General features: G+C 32.7%; 1 protein-coding gene across 1 annotated transcript in view; it reads left to right on the forward strand.

The window, feature by feature from the left end:
- LOC106678152 (homeobox protein unplugged) overlaps positions 1–17993 on the forward strand; it is a 32128-nt gene extending 14135 nt beyond the window's left edge. The window contains exons 3-4 of the mRNA XM_014416511.2: positions 14247–14422; positions 16091–17993. Of these exons, the coding sequence (XP_014271997.1) occupies positions 14247–14422; positions 16091–16303 (389 nt within the window). The 3' untranslated portion in view covers positions 16304–17993. The remainder of the gene's footprint in view (positions 1–14246; positions 14423–16090) is intronic.
- The last annotated feature ends 715 nt before the right edge of the window (positions 17994–18708 follow it).

An 18708-nucleotide genomic window follows, 5' to 3' on the forward strand; every position in this document is an offset into this window, starting at 1 on the left:
GCTGTAATGACAGTAACCATCAAATAGTTAAGCCATGGTATTGGCTAACATTTCCGAAAGTGTACGATAGTTCATTGTCAAGGCTTATTTTGCTATAGTTAACCTGACAGTTACTTCAATGACATTAATTGTACTATCACACCAGAACTATTGAGACAGTACAATCGTGACTGTAAGAGTTACAATGATTCTCCGAGAGTGGGTTATTTGTCGGGTAAAAAGGGTATTTTTTGTTGAATGAATCGGCAGAACGGCTTAGTACTTAAATACTCGTAACAGAGTATTTGACACCTCCAGTTATATATATCACTGCCTTTTCTAATTAAATACTTATTTGATTCTCATATATGTGTAAAATAAGTATAAAATGATTTCTGACTAAAATGTTATACTTACAATATTGAAATTTTGTGTGGGGATCACGGATGAAAAGCTACTGATAAGGGTTAATATCACAGATACATTGTATTCTATCTCAAATTCAAATGGACTACGATGTAGGTAATTCTTGTATGTCTTTAATGTCCTATTGGCATTGGAAATACTTGAAGTTAATCAGTGGAGTACCTTGAAGCTATGGAAGAGTTTCATGATTTTTGCACTACAATTACTATCTATGCAATTGAAGTTTTAATTCTGTTCATTTCATTTGTATAAATGAACTAATCTAGCAACAGCGAAGCATTACCGGATCAGTTATTATAATAGAAGCAGAATGGGTTTGATGTTTTGACTATTTTATAGTGGACAAAATTTAAAAAAAAAAAATAGCCTCTTTTTATACATTCTTTTTCTTTATCAAAATAAAAAAAAATAAAAACAGTGTTCTTAGTGGTCATTATCCAACAATAAAATTCTAATCTCCAGCAAATATATGAAAATAACAACAACAACTAAACATAGCAGAAATGAAAATGATTCCATAGTGGACAAAACAGAATCCACCGATCTAGAAGACGCAGAGTCAATGAGTAGTAGTTGCCTACATTGGTTATATTAATGTTGGCAATAAAAATCTTCTTTGCCTTAATTTTCTTTTATTTTAACGCAGCGTAGGGGAACGAGGCCTAAATCCGGAAATAGTTGATAGCGTTTTCTTCCGTATAAGGCTATATTAAAATTTTCATCATTTCATTGATAAAATCTCATGAGAAATATGACAAAACCAATTTGAAAAAGAAAAGAAACAAATTCACAAAAACCACAACACAAGTAACCAACCGAACGAGTAAAGATAGAAATTATAACAGAAGTTACAGTTCATGCTGTTTTCCAATATCTGGTGCTTTTTAGATATTGTTCGATTTAACTATCCAGTTTGAAGCAAATATTTCAAGAGTGATAAAGGACCGTCGCTCCCTGGGGGGTCTTGCTGAGGTGGGTCCGGCTGGGAAGGATTTCCTTTTTTTTGTTTTATGATCTCTTGTGAGATTGTGACATGCCGTACATCGACCAACATACTCGCTATAAGTGTCTGTTTGAAAAGTCAGATAAGTAAGACTACCACAGAGGGTGGCAGAAGAGGGTTTCACGCTGATTTCTAATTTCAGGCGCTTTTTAAATATTGCTCTATTAAACTATCTTAAAGTCTCCTCTATCCGTTTTAAGCAAATATTTCAAAAGTGATATAGGACCGTCGTTGCCTGGGAGTGTTAGTGGGGCTGGTCCGGCCGGGATGGATAGCCTTTTTTGTGATATGATCTCCACTTATGAGATTGTGATATGTAGTACATCGAAATACTCGCTCTGTTTGAAAAGGCAGATATTTAAGGTTACCACGGAGTGCGGGAGTGGTGGGTTTTATGCCGTTTTATATTTTATCCGCCACCGGCAGTTTTCGTGATCGTCCGTCATACACACAAGTGCCCTGAGACTAATAATGTTGTCCATTTCGCCCAATTAACACTGTTTTCTCTAGTGGTCTTGACTGAATAAAACAAAATACCAACTCTGAATATAATTGACAGGTTTGGGTTTCCTTCTCATTCGGATCTAGGTTAGGACGTTTAAGAGAGCGTGATATCGGACAGGCCTGTGGATGGTGAATATTTGATCGGCAGTTTGACTAATTAAGCCGGTTATCCTAAATTAAAAGCAAACATGAGAAGACACGCAGGATCTAGAAGACGATGACCAAAGAGGTTCGTGAAGCAAAGAGGACAAGGAGCCACTCACGCGATGCCAACTCTAGCTATGGAGTCCGCCCACTGGCTAATTACCGACGAGCATTGCCTGCGGTTAGCCGCAACTTGGATCAATTAGCAATCGCTTCTTGTCTATATAATGTATAATGTCTACTGTCACAGCGGCATTCACTGTCATCGCTGAATTATTGTTTGAGATAGAATATTTACAAACATGAGTTAGTACAGGAAAGAGTCCGAAGCCCAAAACCCAGCCTACAAAACATACTTCTGGAAGTAATTAAAAACATTACTATCTGTCAAACTTGGTACCGAAACTTATTTATAGAGGATCTTAAACTCTTACTAATTTAATAATTAATTTAATAATTTAACCAAGGTTTTTTTTTCATATTTTTTCGGCAATAACACGAAAACCGTGCACATGAGCTCCTGTATCTGATGTATGTCGTAAAAAAAAAAAAATCTTATCTTCAAATTTCATCAAAAATTGAGATATAGACCTCATACTTTTTTGAGTTAGCTTTTATTTTCATTTTTTTTATTTACTCGTATAGAAAAATGCGAGAAACACTTAATTTAAAAAATATCCAACTACATTAGGATATATACAAATATACACACAGCATACTAAAAGTAGTATGGACAATTGCTTATAATTCTAACATTACACGGGCGTAGTCAGCAAATATTATAATACGTAATAATAGTACATGTTTTTTTTCTAATTGTTTTAGTTCTTCAATATATTTCCTTTTCTATCTTTTCCTAATTTTTTTTTTCCATCTTTTTTTTTTTTTATACAATTATCCAATTTGTTTTCTTGTATTATTAACCTGTATTTCTACATATAACTCTATCTCAGTATAACAAATAGTAAAAATTCTAAATATAGAAAAAAATATATATATATGAAAATCCTATATGATCATGAACAATTACATTTAATTAAAATCTAAAAAAATACTCAACATACATGTATAAAAAAATAAATACATTTAAATAAAAGTAATAAATACATAAGTGATAATTATAAAAAGTTATAAACATTTAAAAATAAGGGGCAATAGATATAAAAATAACGAATAGGTAAAGTAATAAATATATATATTAAAAAATAATAAATATAAAACTCGTAGACATAAAATTGATCACAACATTCATATGTTTAAGTTAATTCCATAATTTCATGACTTGTCTCCAACGCTACGATCCCCTAAACTTAAGCCTGAAATTTATATTAAGTTAGTAGTTTGGCCTCACAAAATGTTAAGTCGCTGTGATGTTTTGATAATTGGTATAAGTCAAATATACAGCTTCTTTATTTGACTCTATGAATATTTATTACAGAGGCATTTTACTTTGCAAAAGGGCCAATAATACTAATATGCTCTTTACATCGAGAATATAATAAAAAATTCTTGTCGGAAAATTGATTTGCTGACTCCATAGATTTTGTTTTATTTGCTAATAATAATAAAATAATAATAATAAAAAAATATTATACCCTTACTTCTTCTGATATCTGATCCATAACCTTACTTTATGGTGAAGCAATAAACAGAAAAATTAGTTTTGACAATGTAGAATAAATAACTGAATAGTACATCATCAATATCAATATAAAAAAACAGATTTTGATTATAATATTTGTTTGTATTTCGATAAATTAAATCTGAACAGACTAAATTAAGAAAGGGTATAATCCTTAAAATATTACTACTCAATTGCAATGCTAAAAAATATTATTATATTTCAGACAATTTACAATGTAGAATAAATAACTGAGTATTACATCATCAATATCAATAAAACAAACAGATTTTGGTTACAATATTTATTTGTATTTCGATAAATTTAATCTGAACAGACCGAATTAAGAAAGGGTATAATCCTTAAAATATTACTAATCAATTGAAATGCTAAAAAATATTATTATATTCTATATTTATAATATTATGATTTTCAATATCAGTATTATTAATATATTCCATACAATATTTCTATAACTCTTCAGTACCTTTTCGTTTATACATTTTCACATTGCTTTGAGTTTATATTAATTGTAAAAATAAGTTTGATAACTAGTAGCTGATTTTTTTCCATTCATTTCTTGGTTACATTATGTTGCTGTAGTCTTACCGTGGTGCGCAAAAAAATAAGGTCTAATTTTAATTTTAAAGTTTAGGTCTAATAACACTATCATTTTAGTGTAGCCCTCACTAGGATAAAATTGGATTAATTACACCATACACACAAAGTATATATTTAAAAATTAGGTACACGCAACTTAAACTTAAACTTACTATAAAAAATTGTAGTTTAGGATTTCTTGAGGTCAAAATAAAAATATCAACTATGTTCCCGCCACGAAAACAATATTTTAATTAGAAATAAGGAAGCCATGTACATATAATTGTGATAGGAAGGTATTGGACGTTCTCGGAATTTTCCACTCGAACCCAAGTATGAGAATTTTTCCTTTAATTATTTGTTCAATTCTTTAATATTTCTCCATTATTTATTTTTGACAAAAATAGTAACTGGTTATTCATATCAAAAGAGCAAAATCACTGGTACATTAGAGATAGATTTTTTTTAAAAACTCGTCCTGTGAATTCTGTTTATATTAGGATAATACCAATCTGATATTTAAGGCTACTTAATTTGTACACTTATTTACCGAGTTTATTCAAAATTGCTTGAGCCATTTTTAAGAATAACCTTAAAAAGTGTATAAATTATCTACTCTAAAGTGGCATTTTCGGTAGATCGATTTTAACGAAAAAGTTGCTAAATATACACGTTCACTAGACTTGGTTATGTGCCCTCAGGACTTCAAAAGGAGCATTTTCGTCGAAAACTCGTATTTTAATTTTTGCACGATCGGAATACTTCAAATTACTATATATTCCATATATCGGTATGAGAAAGCAAAAAACAAGGTTAAAATTGCTTTTTCAAGGTAATCCCTTATTTTTTTACCCTATGTTTTCTCCTAATTAGAATATAACTTATTTTTTTATCTACAGTAACGAATCTCTAAGTTTCAATGGGGCTATGCTAGAATTAGAACACGTTGTCCCGACTATACAATTATACATAATGAAGACAGCACTGTATCACATGAACAAGACACAACGGCATATTAGTGAAGCAATTTGTCTCCCCTAACGAGATGAGGACTAATATTAAACCGCACAAAGAATTTGTCTTGGCGGGAAGACCGATACAAAGGCTTCAATTAGTAATATAGCTGTTGGCTACAAATCTGTCCAAGCTCTTAGGTGTTGGCTTAGTAATTTACTAAGAGACTATATCGGTCGCTAATAGAGCGCGCTGGTGCCAGCCGCCTCGGGTTAATAGGGCCAATTTGTCCGGGCTTCCTCCGCACTCCGGGCCATTGGGCGGGTATATTTAGCGGCAAGAAGGGAGGTGAAATGGTCCGCACTCTGTGCTGACACTAGCGCTATGTGTATAAATAGCGGTGAGAAACGGCGCCTCTTTGGCTTGGGTTCGAATCCCGTTGGAGAACGTCTATTATTGTATGACGTTCGTGTCGTTGAATGATGTCCTCACCTCTTACCTGCCGTGTTGTTTTTTATTTTGTTACAGATCAAAGAACGTTAAAATAGTCGTCCTCCTTGACGCGATGATAAGCTGTGCCCGTCGCCTGTCAGCATTATGTGTCTTGGCTCTTTAATTATTTTTATGTTTTTCTGAAACGATCTGGCATCGGTTAAAAGTTACCTCATTAACACATGGTTTATTCGTGGGAGGTCACAATTGGTAGCATGTAGATTTTATTCTATTTTTCGATTTAAATACGCTTGAAAATATTATATCAGCACGACCATCACTAAACAAAAGTAAATTTTCTGAACAAAGCTTGATAATCAGTAGAAATAAGCCACCTGCTAGTTAAAATCATCACTGCATTTAAAATTTCAAAAGCAAAAATATCTTTAAAAAATCCGATTCTCAAGATTTTTTATTTTATATATTTGTTACTATTTAAAATTTAGGTACACGGAGATATCTGGGGATTAAAACAACAAAGTTGTTGGCGAAATGGAGAACGAAAGAAATTAGGTTGTTTGGAACGACCGTTCGTTTGATTATAATCATGAACTGTTGTTTTGAAAGGTTCGTAATTTTTTACTCGCCCTCCTAATTAAAACAGCTATCAAACTGAAAACGCTTTCTGTTGTCAGTTTTTTTCCCGGCTTTTTATATTTCCTCAGATGCACATGGTCATATACTCATGAAGAGTATGAAACAGTCATATGAATTCGGAATATGGAAGAACCTCGAGGTACAACCAGAATCTGATACCGGTCGATACGGATTCATTTTTCAGATTAACAAATTTAATCGATTCGTAGCATAAATAATGATGTAGCAGCATCGATAAAAAATATTATGCAGATGACAATTATTGATATTAGTAATCACATTAGTGCTATTACCCTCTTATAAAAACCATGAAGTCCTCTGCACTATCAATCTGATTGATACTAACTTGTAAATGAGATATTGAACAGTAAAGAACTTTTAATATGTCCCCTTCAATTTTTAACAAACGGAAAGCGTGTTTGGTCTTTACTTTGCTATTTGCCTTCAAGAAAAATGTGAAGTGCATGACAAAATACTAATTTGCAGTTCCCCTTCTGCGTTTTCGGTTTTCCCCTTTCAAGATCAATCTGAACGTCAAGAAGATCCCTTCAATTTTTTTTTTATTAGTGGTTCAAAAGTAATTTTCTATTTTGATCTATTTATAGTCGGTCTAATAATTTTATTCTTTATATCCGGAGATTTTGGGCGGATCGTCCGAGGAACCACACTGCAGGGGGTCAGGAACAGTGCCATCCACCAAGAATTCCAGCTTCCCTCTGTTCCGAAGTTCATAGGCCGACGGCAGACCACGTTCTTTCATAGTCTAAAGGCCTGTGCAAAGCCACTCTTCGGGGGGCTATCTCCACTCCACCAAGACCTGGAGGTGGCAAGGCATGTTTACTTAGTCGACGTGCACGCCGAGGGAAGGGGTTCAGACACAGTCTAAACCCAACCTTTCAACACTAGTAGAGAAGTCTCTTCTCTCTCGTGACGACGCAAACGGCAAGTAAGTGCCACAGTGCTCCCCTACACAAAGCGGATCCCACTACCTACCTTAAAATTCCCTCCAGGCAAAGAAGAGACATGTATGTTCATTATGTATTATGTATTATGTATACATATTTTTTTGTTTGAAATAATAAAATTAATAGATGGGTGAGAAAAAAAAAGTCCATATTTTATATATAGCCGATATATTTTATTTTTGTTTCTGTTTATTTTCTATGTTTTTTAATAGATTAATTAACCTCCCTTTTTTCCAACAGATTAATTCGAAGGGTTGAGTACTTATAGTACATATTTGTACATGGAAATCAATATTTTATTCCCTAGGAGGGTACAAAAAATAAAATAAAATAAGACTAATTAAGTTCTATAGTAATAGTTGATTAATTATGTGGGTTTAGAATGAGTATGAACTCCTCTGGCGAGAACGTCGATCAAGGGGACAGATCCTTGCAACGTCCCAGAAAAAAATGTTAGTTTTTGTTTTATTGGATGTTTGTACGAATTATACTATGGAAGAAAGAAAAACCACAGGCCTTCCACCACTTAGTAAAATTCCTGGCACCAGCGCCCCACTGCGAAGGCGCCACTGTAATCACACAGTTCAAATTAATGGTGTGCCCCACCATCATTTTATATTATATCAGTTTAACTTATGTTATAAATATCCGAACATTAACACATTATTGAATGTTTTAAAATGAAACGAAGTTTCAGATAAAAACAAACACCTCAAAAGTCAGTATTTCTGCTAAATTACATGGATTTTTTTTTTTCAAATAGAGGCTGTAAAAGTTTAATTATAGTTTTATTTTTAGTGTAACCTCGATTTCAAAAGGTGAGCTCCATCCAAATTCTGTTACGTTTTGCAGTAAAAGGAATTTTGCGGAAAAATATAATTACTCAAAAGAAGATAAGGCTATGGAAAAAAAACGAACAGTACACTTATACTTTGTGTGAACAACAATAGTGCTTCTTATTTCATCACAACTGATAATAAACACTAAAATATATTTAATATATTATTCATTAATTATAATTATTTTAATCTTGACATTTTAATATAACGTCGATTAGTAACTAGTAGAGAGCCAAGAAGCGTATCCCACAGCTTAACGGATCCACGCACCATTTGGCTGGGAATATCAAACCACAAAAAGTTTCCTACGACAAAAAGAAACCACTGTTCAACTAGAACTACTTTCTTATCACGGTCTGGCTAAGAAGAAGATTATGATATTTTTTTTTCAATGAAATCATTCAGGAATATTGAGAAAATACGAAAGTAAATTAATTTACTAAATGACATTTAATAGCAGAAATATATAATGAATATTTAAAAAATATTAGATATCTTAATTAATTTTAGTAGGAGAGCCATTTTCTAGGCTTCTAGAGATATAGGTATCTAGTTTTACATACTTACATCTCCGGAGTTAATGATACAAAATATGTATAGAAAATTTATATTGAGACAGAAGAAAAAAAGTGTAGAGGTGACCAAAAAAAAAAAACCGCATTTATGCTGACTAGGTACATTTTGCATCAACTGTGTATCCAAGTAAAATAGAAAAAATCATTAGCCAATTGTTATTTTCAAATAAAGCTTCTTATCAACTGATTTTAAGAACGCAAAAATTGTGAAATTAGTAATACAATTACAAAAAATTATACTTTCAAACGCAATAGAAATATACTGAAAAAGAAACTTTAAGAGAAGATAATAAAAGGATAAAAAGGAAGATAGAAATAATGAGAAAGCGTTACTGAGCTAAGTACTTGCTAGAAACGCTGGCTTAATAAAAAGCTTGCACTGGATTGCCCAATGAATAATAAAATCCAGTATTGTACTGTGGCCTTATCATATAAACTAAATCCGAAGCCATGGTAGCCGAGTGTGTTGAGTTGTTATTTTAGCAACCTCGAGTCTACAGCGGCACCGGTTTGATTCTACCCTGGGCGGGTTGTTATTTATTCCTGGCGCCCCACGGACTGAAAACTGAACCTTCCCTCTCTGGCAGTAGAATAGTGGTAACTTGTACTTATATTTATGTAATAAATATATGGTGATAAACCATAACCACTTTTCACAACAATGTGACTAGTCAGGGTTAAATATAAATATTATAGTTGCAACGATGTGCAGCTAACTGCAACGCAGCCATATATGACCCGTTACTTGTAAAGTATGCAACTCACGGACAGGAAAGTACTTTATATGTGGTCAAGAGGAAGACAATCGTTTGACTAATATGCATATTTATAAGCGATCGTATAAATATATCTGCGTTATAGAACTATATGGTAGTCCAGGATATTGCTACCTCCATTTAATTTGAATACAATAATGCAATACCCAGAAGTTATATTAGCTGTGTAATTGTTCAAGGGAATTGTAGTATATATATAATTAATATTAATGAGATATATTATATTGCATTTAAATGGGCGTTTAAGAAGCGCCTATGATAATAGTGGCGCCTGAATTCCATTTGTGACTAATTTGTTTCTGATCGAAGTAATCTTACCTCACAAGGGAGATATAATGTAATAAAGTTCATAACATGAATGAATGTTTTTTAAAAAAAGAATTAGTAGAATATATAAATAATTATCAGTGTTGATAAAACTTTAATTAGTAGATGTATCAAATTAATTGTAATGGCGAGAATATTGTATACCTTACAGTAACCTATTTTGACTTCACTTTACAAGGGGAAGCTACATATGTGAGATTACTGATTTCAGCCAAACCTTTTCGTTTGGTGGTTCTGGGTCGAAAAATAATACTCCTCCAAGGGTTCTTTCCACTGTGGTCTAAGAGCCGAGGAAAAAGATACTTCATATAATTTTTGAAATTTTTTATATCATCGCATTCCGCCTTTGCTTTGCATGTGTTCAATGTTATTACATACCCATCGTTTTTTTAAAGTAGAAAATTAGGAAAATTTTCCTAAAAAATTAGGAACAAATTTATTATAGAGGATATTGATTATAAAGGAGTTCAAATAAAAATTCTTTAAGAAAAAGCATGTTAGATTCGTTTTTAGATTTCTCAAACATTCTTAAAAAGGGATTTACAATATAATATATAAAATATAGAATATATAGAAAAAATATATTTGGCATCTATGTACCGCTGATATGGGTTTATATCAGAGGGGGGGGGGGGTAACAACCTGGACCGATAGATCTTCCGGAAAACTTAAAATCTTCTCTTAAAATATTTTTCGTTTTTGCTAATATATTCGTATTTAAGAGTTTTTGAGGACCTAAAACGAGTCTAACATGCTTTTCCATAAATAAATAATTATTGGTTTACATTATTGGAAGCGACTTTTGGTTTCTGTTTATTTTCTTACATTTTTTTATGGCTATTTACAACATAAAAACACATTAAGTAAATTTGATGTAAGATAAGAATGGAGTGAAACAGGCATGTAGGAAACTACCCATTGGTAGCACTCCAATCATATTTCTACACTAGAATGTCTCTAGGCTATCTTCTTTTCAGGCACCTAGGAGGATTGTCCGAAATAGAAGAAGAAGCAAGGTTATAAACTAGACGGTTTTAATAGTTAGGGAATTTATAATGGAGGATTGACATCTGGTTCGGGCTAGATCGGTTTCATATGGAACATTAAACTCTATTGCTGATTTTATTTGTGTCAAAGTACTACTGAGGATTTTACGAAGGATTTTAGATTGTAAGGATTGAATACGAGAGGAATTTGAAGGTTTAGTGGAGCACCAAACTTCAACTCTGTTTGTTCAGATTGGTCTCATAATTGTCATGTAGATCAGTCTTTTTTAATGAATTGGAAATTTTGACCGTTTGTCCAGTAGGTGCTGTAATAGTCGAAATCGACATGTCTTTTCAATATTTTGTGAGGATTCCAGGTTAGTCGTATACCTAGATGTAGTGCAAGATAGCGGATCTGTTCTACAGGGGTAAAAGCAACATTATTAAAGGATATTTTAGGGCATTCAGTAAGTTTGAGACAAAGGGTAAAAGTGATTTGATGGGTTCTTACATTTATACTCATTGTATACAAACAATAATGCTCTGTTCATGTGTTTCCTAAATAACCAAATCGAATGTTCTGCAATAATATTTTCCTCTACTCCTGGGCCGCATCGGCAAGGGCCTTCCAACCAATATTTGTTGACATAGTATCACTAAACAAATTTATATTGGAATCTGTGATCCCTATGATTGGGATGCTAATTCATGTTTGGACTTTCAGGATACACCCATCCGAACAACTTGGATGTTTTATTCTATCCTTATATCGTAGCAGTCAATTATTTCAAGGTACTCATTTTTTGTCCTTATTTTTCTGACTTATACTACTTTAGTATAAGTTATTCAACAATAAAAAAGTGTTTTACTTTATTGTAAAGATACACACTTGCACTCCTGGATAATAAAGGACCCTCCAGACAGAACGGCCCAATAAGCTGCAGTCACGTAGGATGCCTTCACATCCCCAGGATATATCACCTCTATGCGACCACTGCCTAATATAAACCCGATATAGTTTTAACATTCTGTGTTGTCACGGCGAGAGAATAATAGGCGTCTTTGTCCTGTGTCGTCCCGCCATTGTGGCGCCTCCTAACTGTCTGTATGTCTTATTGTTTTTGTATAATATCTCATTATCATATCTATCATTATTATCATCTTCGGTAGGTGAGTCTCTGTGTACAGGTAGTCGGTACTTTTCATAGTACTGCCTATACAAATAGAATAATAAACAACTTTTTGAACACACAAAAAAAAAATTCAAAATCTTGGTTTTAGTGTAAATTGCTCGCAGTCCAAGAGGTGAAATGTTAGTGTGTTGTATGAAGAAAAATTTGAGAAATATACTTCATAAAATATCGTCGTTATTCAATATGCACCTAGCTTAAAACCAGGAGCGTTTCAAACTGGCGCCCGTTTAATGTATTTTATAGATGCGAGACTTGGCTAGGATGAACAACGCCTTAGGGTTTTCGAAAATAAACTATTACGTAAAATATTCGGACAAAAAAAAGATGAATTAACGGGAGAATTTAGAAGACTACATAACGCTGAATTAAGAGACCTACACCCGGTAAATTTAATTCAAGTAATATCATTGCGGCATATAAGATGGGCGTGTTAATTATAGGTCTATAATGGCGTATAAGTCGTAGGGCTTAGTAACGAGCGGATCACTAAAATGTTATTAAACACTGCCGAGGGGTAGGCTGAAACGTAGATGGGAGGCTTGCGTTAAAACTGATTTATTAGAATTGGGTTTGGAGGGGCATCATTGTTAGGATGTATGTAGAGAGCGATTGGTGGTATCTGCATCGGACCTTCGGATTCGTTAGGCCTTTATTATTTGATTTTTTTTTTTTAAGAAACACACATTTTTTAATTTAACAATGATTTCATAGTAAAGTAAAATTCATTTAAAAAAGTTATCAAAATTATAATGTTATCTTCGAAATAAAAAAAAAAGGAATATTATGTCCTTTCGATAAAATTGCTAAAATGAAAGGATTTTAATAGAACGATAAATTCGAGGAGCATTCTAATTTTAAGAAAATGAATCGAGATGGGAATGAACTTGTGACTTTTCGAAAATATTAATTTGTCCATCCAACTGTTTAAAAGTGGAATGAAGAGCACGCGATCGCAATTACATTCATTGCAGATACTGTACATTATAATTGTTCTCTTCCAACATGAACAATTTTCTCCAACTTCAAACTTCAAACCTCAATTGCGACAATTATGACTCCTAAATGTAGCGCTCTGTGCAGTTATTAAAGGAATTTTAAAACAGTTTAATGACGGAAAGAATTTTTAAACGTTTAATTTCAGATTAAATATGAAAGACTGTCGTATACGGTTCCGTCGGCTTCCAACAGTATATTAATTATTAAATGTTGGGATTTTATTTTCTACATTTTGGAATTTTTTTCATCATTTTTCGATACCATAGCAATATCTGACAGTGGTATGATAACTACAGCGAGGTAAATCATTTATTTAAATGGTGTATATAAACATAAGAGATGTTAGAACACAAAATATTAAAACAAGAGTAAAAGGGGTCGAGACAGACGCACTTGATATAATAATACTTATTTATTCTGGCTCTTAATTTCTCTTATATACATTGTCTGTATTTATTTACATATAGAGTTAGGATTAAGACTAACAGCACACCTTGTTTTACCATAACTCCCCGGTATCACTTTATGAACAAGTTTCGTAAACTTGAATGTCATTGAAGGCGTTCTTAAACATCCTGCATAGAAACACATTTTGACGATTACTAGTCCCTCTTATATAATCAATTGCAGAAAGTTTGTCTGGGTGGTGCTCAAGAATGGTACTCAAAAAAGCAGAAAAAACTATTTATCAGTTATTCATAAGGGTTAATTGAGAACAAGATACAAACTTAGTAAAGCACGATAAGGCTAGAAGATTGTAGAAATTGTAGTTATAGGAAGTTATATTTAAAATAATATAGAAAAAAAAACGATGTAAAATAAAAGCATATACATATAAATTAATTGCATAATGATTAATAGCAAGTACAGTAATAAATTATATAAATGAAAAGTAGAACATTTCGGAAAATAAATGTATGTACACCCTATACATAAATGTAAATATAACTTATAAATTCAGAGTAAGATTAAAGTCTGTAATATTATTTTTAATAGATTGAAATACTTTAATTTTAATTTGCGTATATTGGCTCAACAAACTTTCTGACTGTATACATATTTTTAGTCAATTCCCATCAGACCCATCTCAAAGGCCCGGACCCTGGGGATTTCGCCCTCCTGCTACATTGACGCAAGGTCTGCACGATTGATTATATATCCCCTAAGTTTCGACTTGAATTACGTTAGAGGGTTAAATAATATTATAACGTTTTTTTTAAAAATTAAAATCGAACATCAATGTATATATTTATAAAATAATTATTATAGGTGGAGGTGAGGGTGGGGAGAGCGGGACGGAGGAAGGCGGCAAGACCAGAAGGAGAAGAACCGCGTTCACCTCGGAGCAACTCCTGGAGCTGGAACGTGAATTCCATGCCAAGAAGTACCTCTCCCTCACCGAGAGGAGTCAGATAGCGACTGCTCTCAACCTATCAGAAGTACAGGTAAATATTATACTTCATTATCATTGTATCGTTTGTTATCACAAAAAGGGGCAGAACTTATGTCCAGATTATTTAAGGCATCCCACTTATGATTCTAGACCTGGGAAAATTAATAAATTATTAATCAAATGAAAGATGGATAAGGATATTAAACGAAAGATTTCTATGGGTACATAACATACCCATAATCCTGTCAGTGTACTCTCTGGGAAATGGATATGAGATTGAATAGGTGTCCGACCCAGTCTCCCCTTCCTCCGATGATTTTTAGAGGAACTAACACTCGGACCTATATATATATATATATATATATATCCTTCCAAACTTTAAATCTGTTCCTGCTTGTACAATTGATTTAGTTCTTCAACCATATTGTAGTATTTTCAATACATGTGTTTCCAGTAGCTGGGATGTTGCACATTGACCACGTGACAACTTGAAAATATAGGAAAAGCTATGCACGTTGCTTGTTCTTAAATATCTGCTTGAGGATGGCTTCCATCTTCCGGTAGTTTTTGAGGAGGGCAAGTCCCCTTCTACTTCGGGCTCTAACATTGAAGTGACTGGACCCACCGCCATCTCTTAGGCGTATATAAGCTCCTTTAACCACGGGAAGGACATTAGTAAGAAGGATTGCCCTCAAACACCAACTGATGAAGCTCCTCAGTGAAGACATGAAATCCGTTGATTCTCATCATCCTGGCCCTTATCCCTCGAATGCTGTACAAGTCGTAATTGCATGTTCAAAACTTTCCGGAATTCAACAAGTGGGGGCATAGGAAATCTATGTTCTGACCCAATCTATACAGCTGGGCTCTAAAGCCCTCATGTCCTGTGAGAAATATAACAATGGTTTCTTACTTATAATATGGTCAGGTGCAGTGGGGTAGCTAGCCAAATGTTCTCCTCCATCTTCCCAGAAGATATTTATATAAATGGATTATAATTATTATTAGTTTTTAAAAGTATCTGAATGGTCAAATATAAATAAATATAAATATAAATTCTCCTTTTTTAAAAAAAATATTAGGAGAGTACAAGTGCTAAGAAGGTTAGGGTCTCCCAGAAGACGTATCTACAATAAGAGCAGAAGTTATCCAGAATTAAAAATTTCTTGTGAACAATGTTCGCCATATTGTTATGCCTCATCAAATATTCCTTTTTTATATTACCTGGATTATTACTATTTCTCCTTCTTTGATATCGTCTTGATGATGCCACTTATTGCGTAGAAAAGTGTGAGGAGCTTGCAAGTAGAGCCGGAATCTTAATTCTGAACCAGTTGGCTGAGTATATTCCAGTCCAATTCAGACGCATCATTCCAAGTGTTTCTTCCACTGACTCTCGCTTCACAAGTTATTCTGGTTATCCTGTATTCTTTTTACATAGCCAAACTACTACTATTTTCTTCTGTTACATTTTTGGTCGATTTTACGCCCATTACATCTGACTATCACATCTGATTATATTCCTAACCTTATTTCATCCAGTTTTCCTACATCATTCCAATTGCTAGGATCTGGCTTCTATGTTTTTTTAATAGTCCAGGACTCACTGACATAAATTCGGGGATGAAATTAGTCTTACGTACAACTATTTTAACATTTTTTATTGCTTCTTTCTTATTGATAGAACATTTTTAATGCTAAACTCGTTGGTTGCCCCCAGGTGAAGATATGGTTCCAGAACAGAAGAGCCAAGTGGAAGCGGGTGAAAGCGGGCCTCAGCGCTGGCGGCGGCGGGGGTGGGGCCAGAGGGGGCCTTGGCGGTCCCGGGGGCGGCTGCAAGATAGTGGTCCCCATTCCAGTTCACGTGAGCAGGCTAACTGCGCGGCATCAGCACGATCCAGCGCCGCGCATGCACAGGATAAGCCACGTGTAGCCAGTTGTTCCTCTTTGTTGCTATGTTCCTCATCCGTGTGGGCATAGTGATTGTATCTTCTGGAGCACCAAGAGCCACACCAACTAATACAGAGCGAAGAGTGAAGAGGAGATATGAGTAACCTCTTACTTAATTATAGAAAATAAAATAAAATTGTACTTCAAAGAGCAGCCTAACGAAATTCAGGTAATAAAAATACTAAAAACATTAGTAAGTACAATATTTTACTGAACCAAAGGTGAAAAGATACCCAACTGATCAAAGGTTCAATTAAAGTGCATTTATTTACGAATGCTCTGAGTTAGTAATATGATGAACTACACGCCATTGACTGGTGAGACCTCGTGTTTCTAAGTGCAACCAATGTATCTGTAAAAATGTTACGGTTTTATTCACAGAAAAAAGGACAAAACATACTTAGTTCCAAATAATATTTAGATTAAAATGGGATTATTTTAAAACCAAGGGAAAAATATACACACACACACACACACACACACACACACACCTATTTACATACTTTGAAGGTTATTAAGAATAAGTCAATAGTAAACCAATTTAAAATTGTGTTACTCTAACCTCATAAACACATAATACACAATTAGCAACACTTAAAATAAATAGAGAAAACAGAAATAAACAGACTGACTAACTGATAGAATAAATGGTTAGGATATTAAACGTACTCTCCCCCCTCAAAAAAAAAAAAAATCCACTCACCTTTCTCCATTTCTTACCTTGTTCTACTGCTAATCCAGAACGAATTAGTCCCAGTAATATTTCAACTATGAAGAACACTCAGCTATAAAACAATTGAAGGTTCATTATGAATGCTTCTGTTTATTAATCTTAATTTGTATTCTGCACATTTTATTGTTCAATAATTAGTTAAGGAAATTTGTGTTTAAAAAAAAAATTTTTTTCACTCTGAAACAGTGCTATGCGAGGAATAAAGTCTCAATATAGTTGTTTTAATATTGACCGAACCTCAAATTTATATATTGTATTCATAGAATATAATTCTCTAAGGAACACAAAACCTATAACGATAAGACAGTCCGTTATAAAATATGCTCATGATTCTATTCAAGACTGTTAGAGTTGGATTCAGGCCAAGACCCCCGTTGGACTGAACAGTCTAGAAACAATTTAAATCAACATTTATTTTTTTCTCTTCATATTTCAGATATTATCTAACCATGAAAGAAAATAATATATTTTTATCTAGCAATAAACAGTTTATAATAATATATAATTTATTATTAATAATATCACCAAATATTACAATATTCGACAATTAATAAACTGGTACAGTAAAAGTTTTACTTGCTAATGGTATTTGGTTCAAGATTTTTACAGGAAATGTTTTTAAAAAAATTATTTAAAAATACTAATATACATAATTATTTTTTCATGTTAAAGGTATTTTATTAAAAATTGTTTTTTAAATTATATAATTTATTCATTTTTAATTTTTAAAAAATATTGGTTTTTTTTGGTGCTCCAAGTGTGAACTGTTTATTGAGAAAGTTGACTATTAATAATTATGTATAGTTTATGTTTAGTATGATCTCATTTTTAATGTTATTTTTCAATTGTTAATAGAAATTCTGTGACCAATATTATACAACAAATGTTCTGGAAAAAACTAATAAACATTCCAAAGAACATAAAAATGAGCTGCCTATATCTCCTATTTGAAAATTAAGTGACTATAAAAAGACGAACAAAATGCTTTTTTTTTTAACCGTTTTTAAATAATAGAATGCCTCTTACGATTCTTTATGAGAGCTTCTCCATATTATGCAATGATCAGTAATAATTACCATTTTAATATTATTTCGTGTTGTTATGTCTATAAATAGAAAAATATAAAGTTAGAAAAATTTCAGAGAGGACATATTGGCAGCTCGTCATCGAAAAGTCATTTTGAATAAAAATTAAATATATTAATGAATTAGAGGCCATTTTGTTTTCGCCGAACAAGTTCAAAACTAAACCAAGTAAATTCGTAATTATAGCATGCTAATGTGTTTCTTACTAATGGGACGCGGGTCTTGTGTTTTATACAAAGCCGTAATCAGCCTAATAAAACTACATATCTATTCCCAATAAATGCTTAATATATATATTTTTTTTAATAATATTAACATATGGATTTGTTATTATGGAAACTAAACTTACAAATACATAATAATAACACAAGTAAATTGTTTTACATCAGAGGTGGACAAAGCTATGAAACTACAAGCTAAAGTTGAATACTATATTTATTAATCAATTGTTCATTGATGAATAAGGATCGTATCCTTGGGAATTTTACCTATAGCTAATTTTTTCCCATCTCTGTTTTACATAAAATACAAATCAATATTTTTACAAAATTAATTAATAATGATAGTATG

The sequence above is a fragment of the Halyomorpha halys genome, unplaced genomic scaffold, assembly GCF_000696795.3.
Source record: "Halyomorpha halys isolate HHAL.00 unplaced genomic scaffold, Hhal_1.1 Scaffold126.1, whole genome shotgun sequence".
In the NCBI taxonomy this organism is placed as follows: Eukaryota; Metazoa; Arthropoda; class Insecta; order Hemiptera; family Pentatomidae; genus Halyomorpha; species Halyomorpha halys.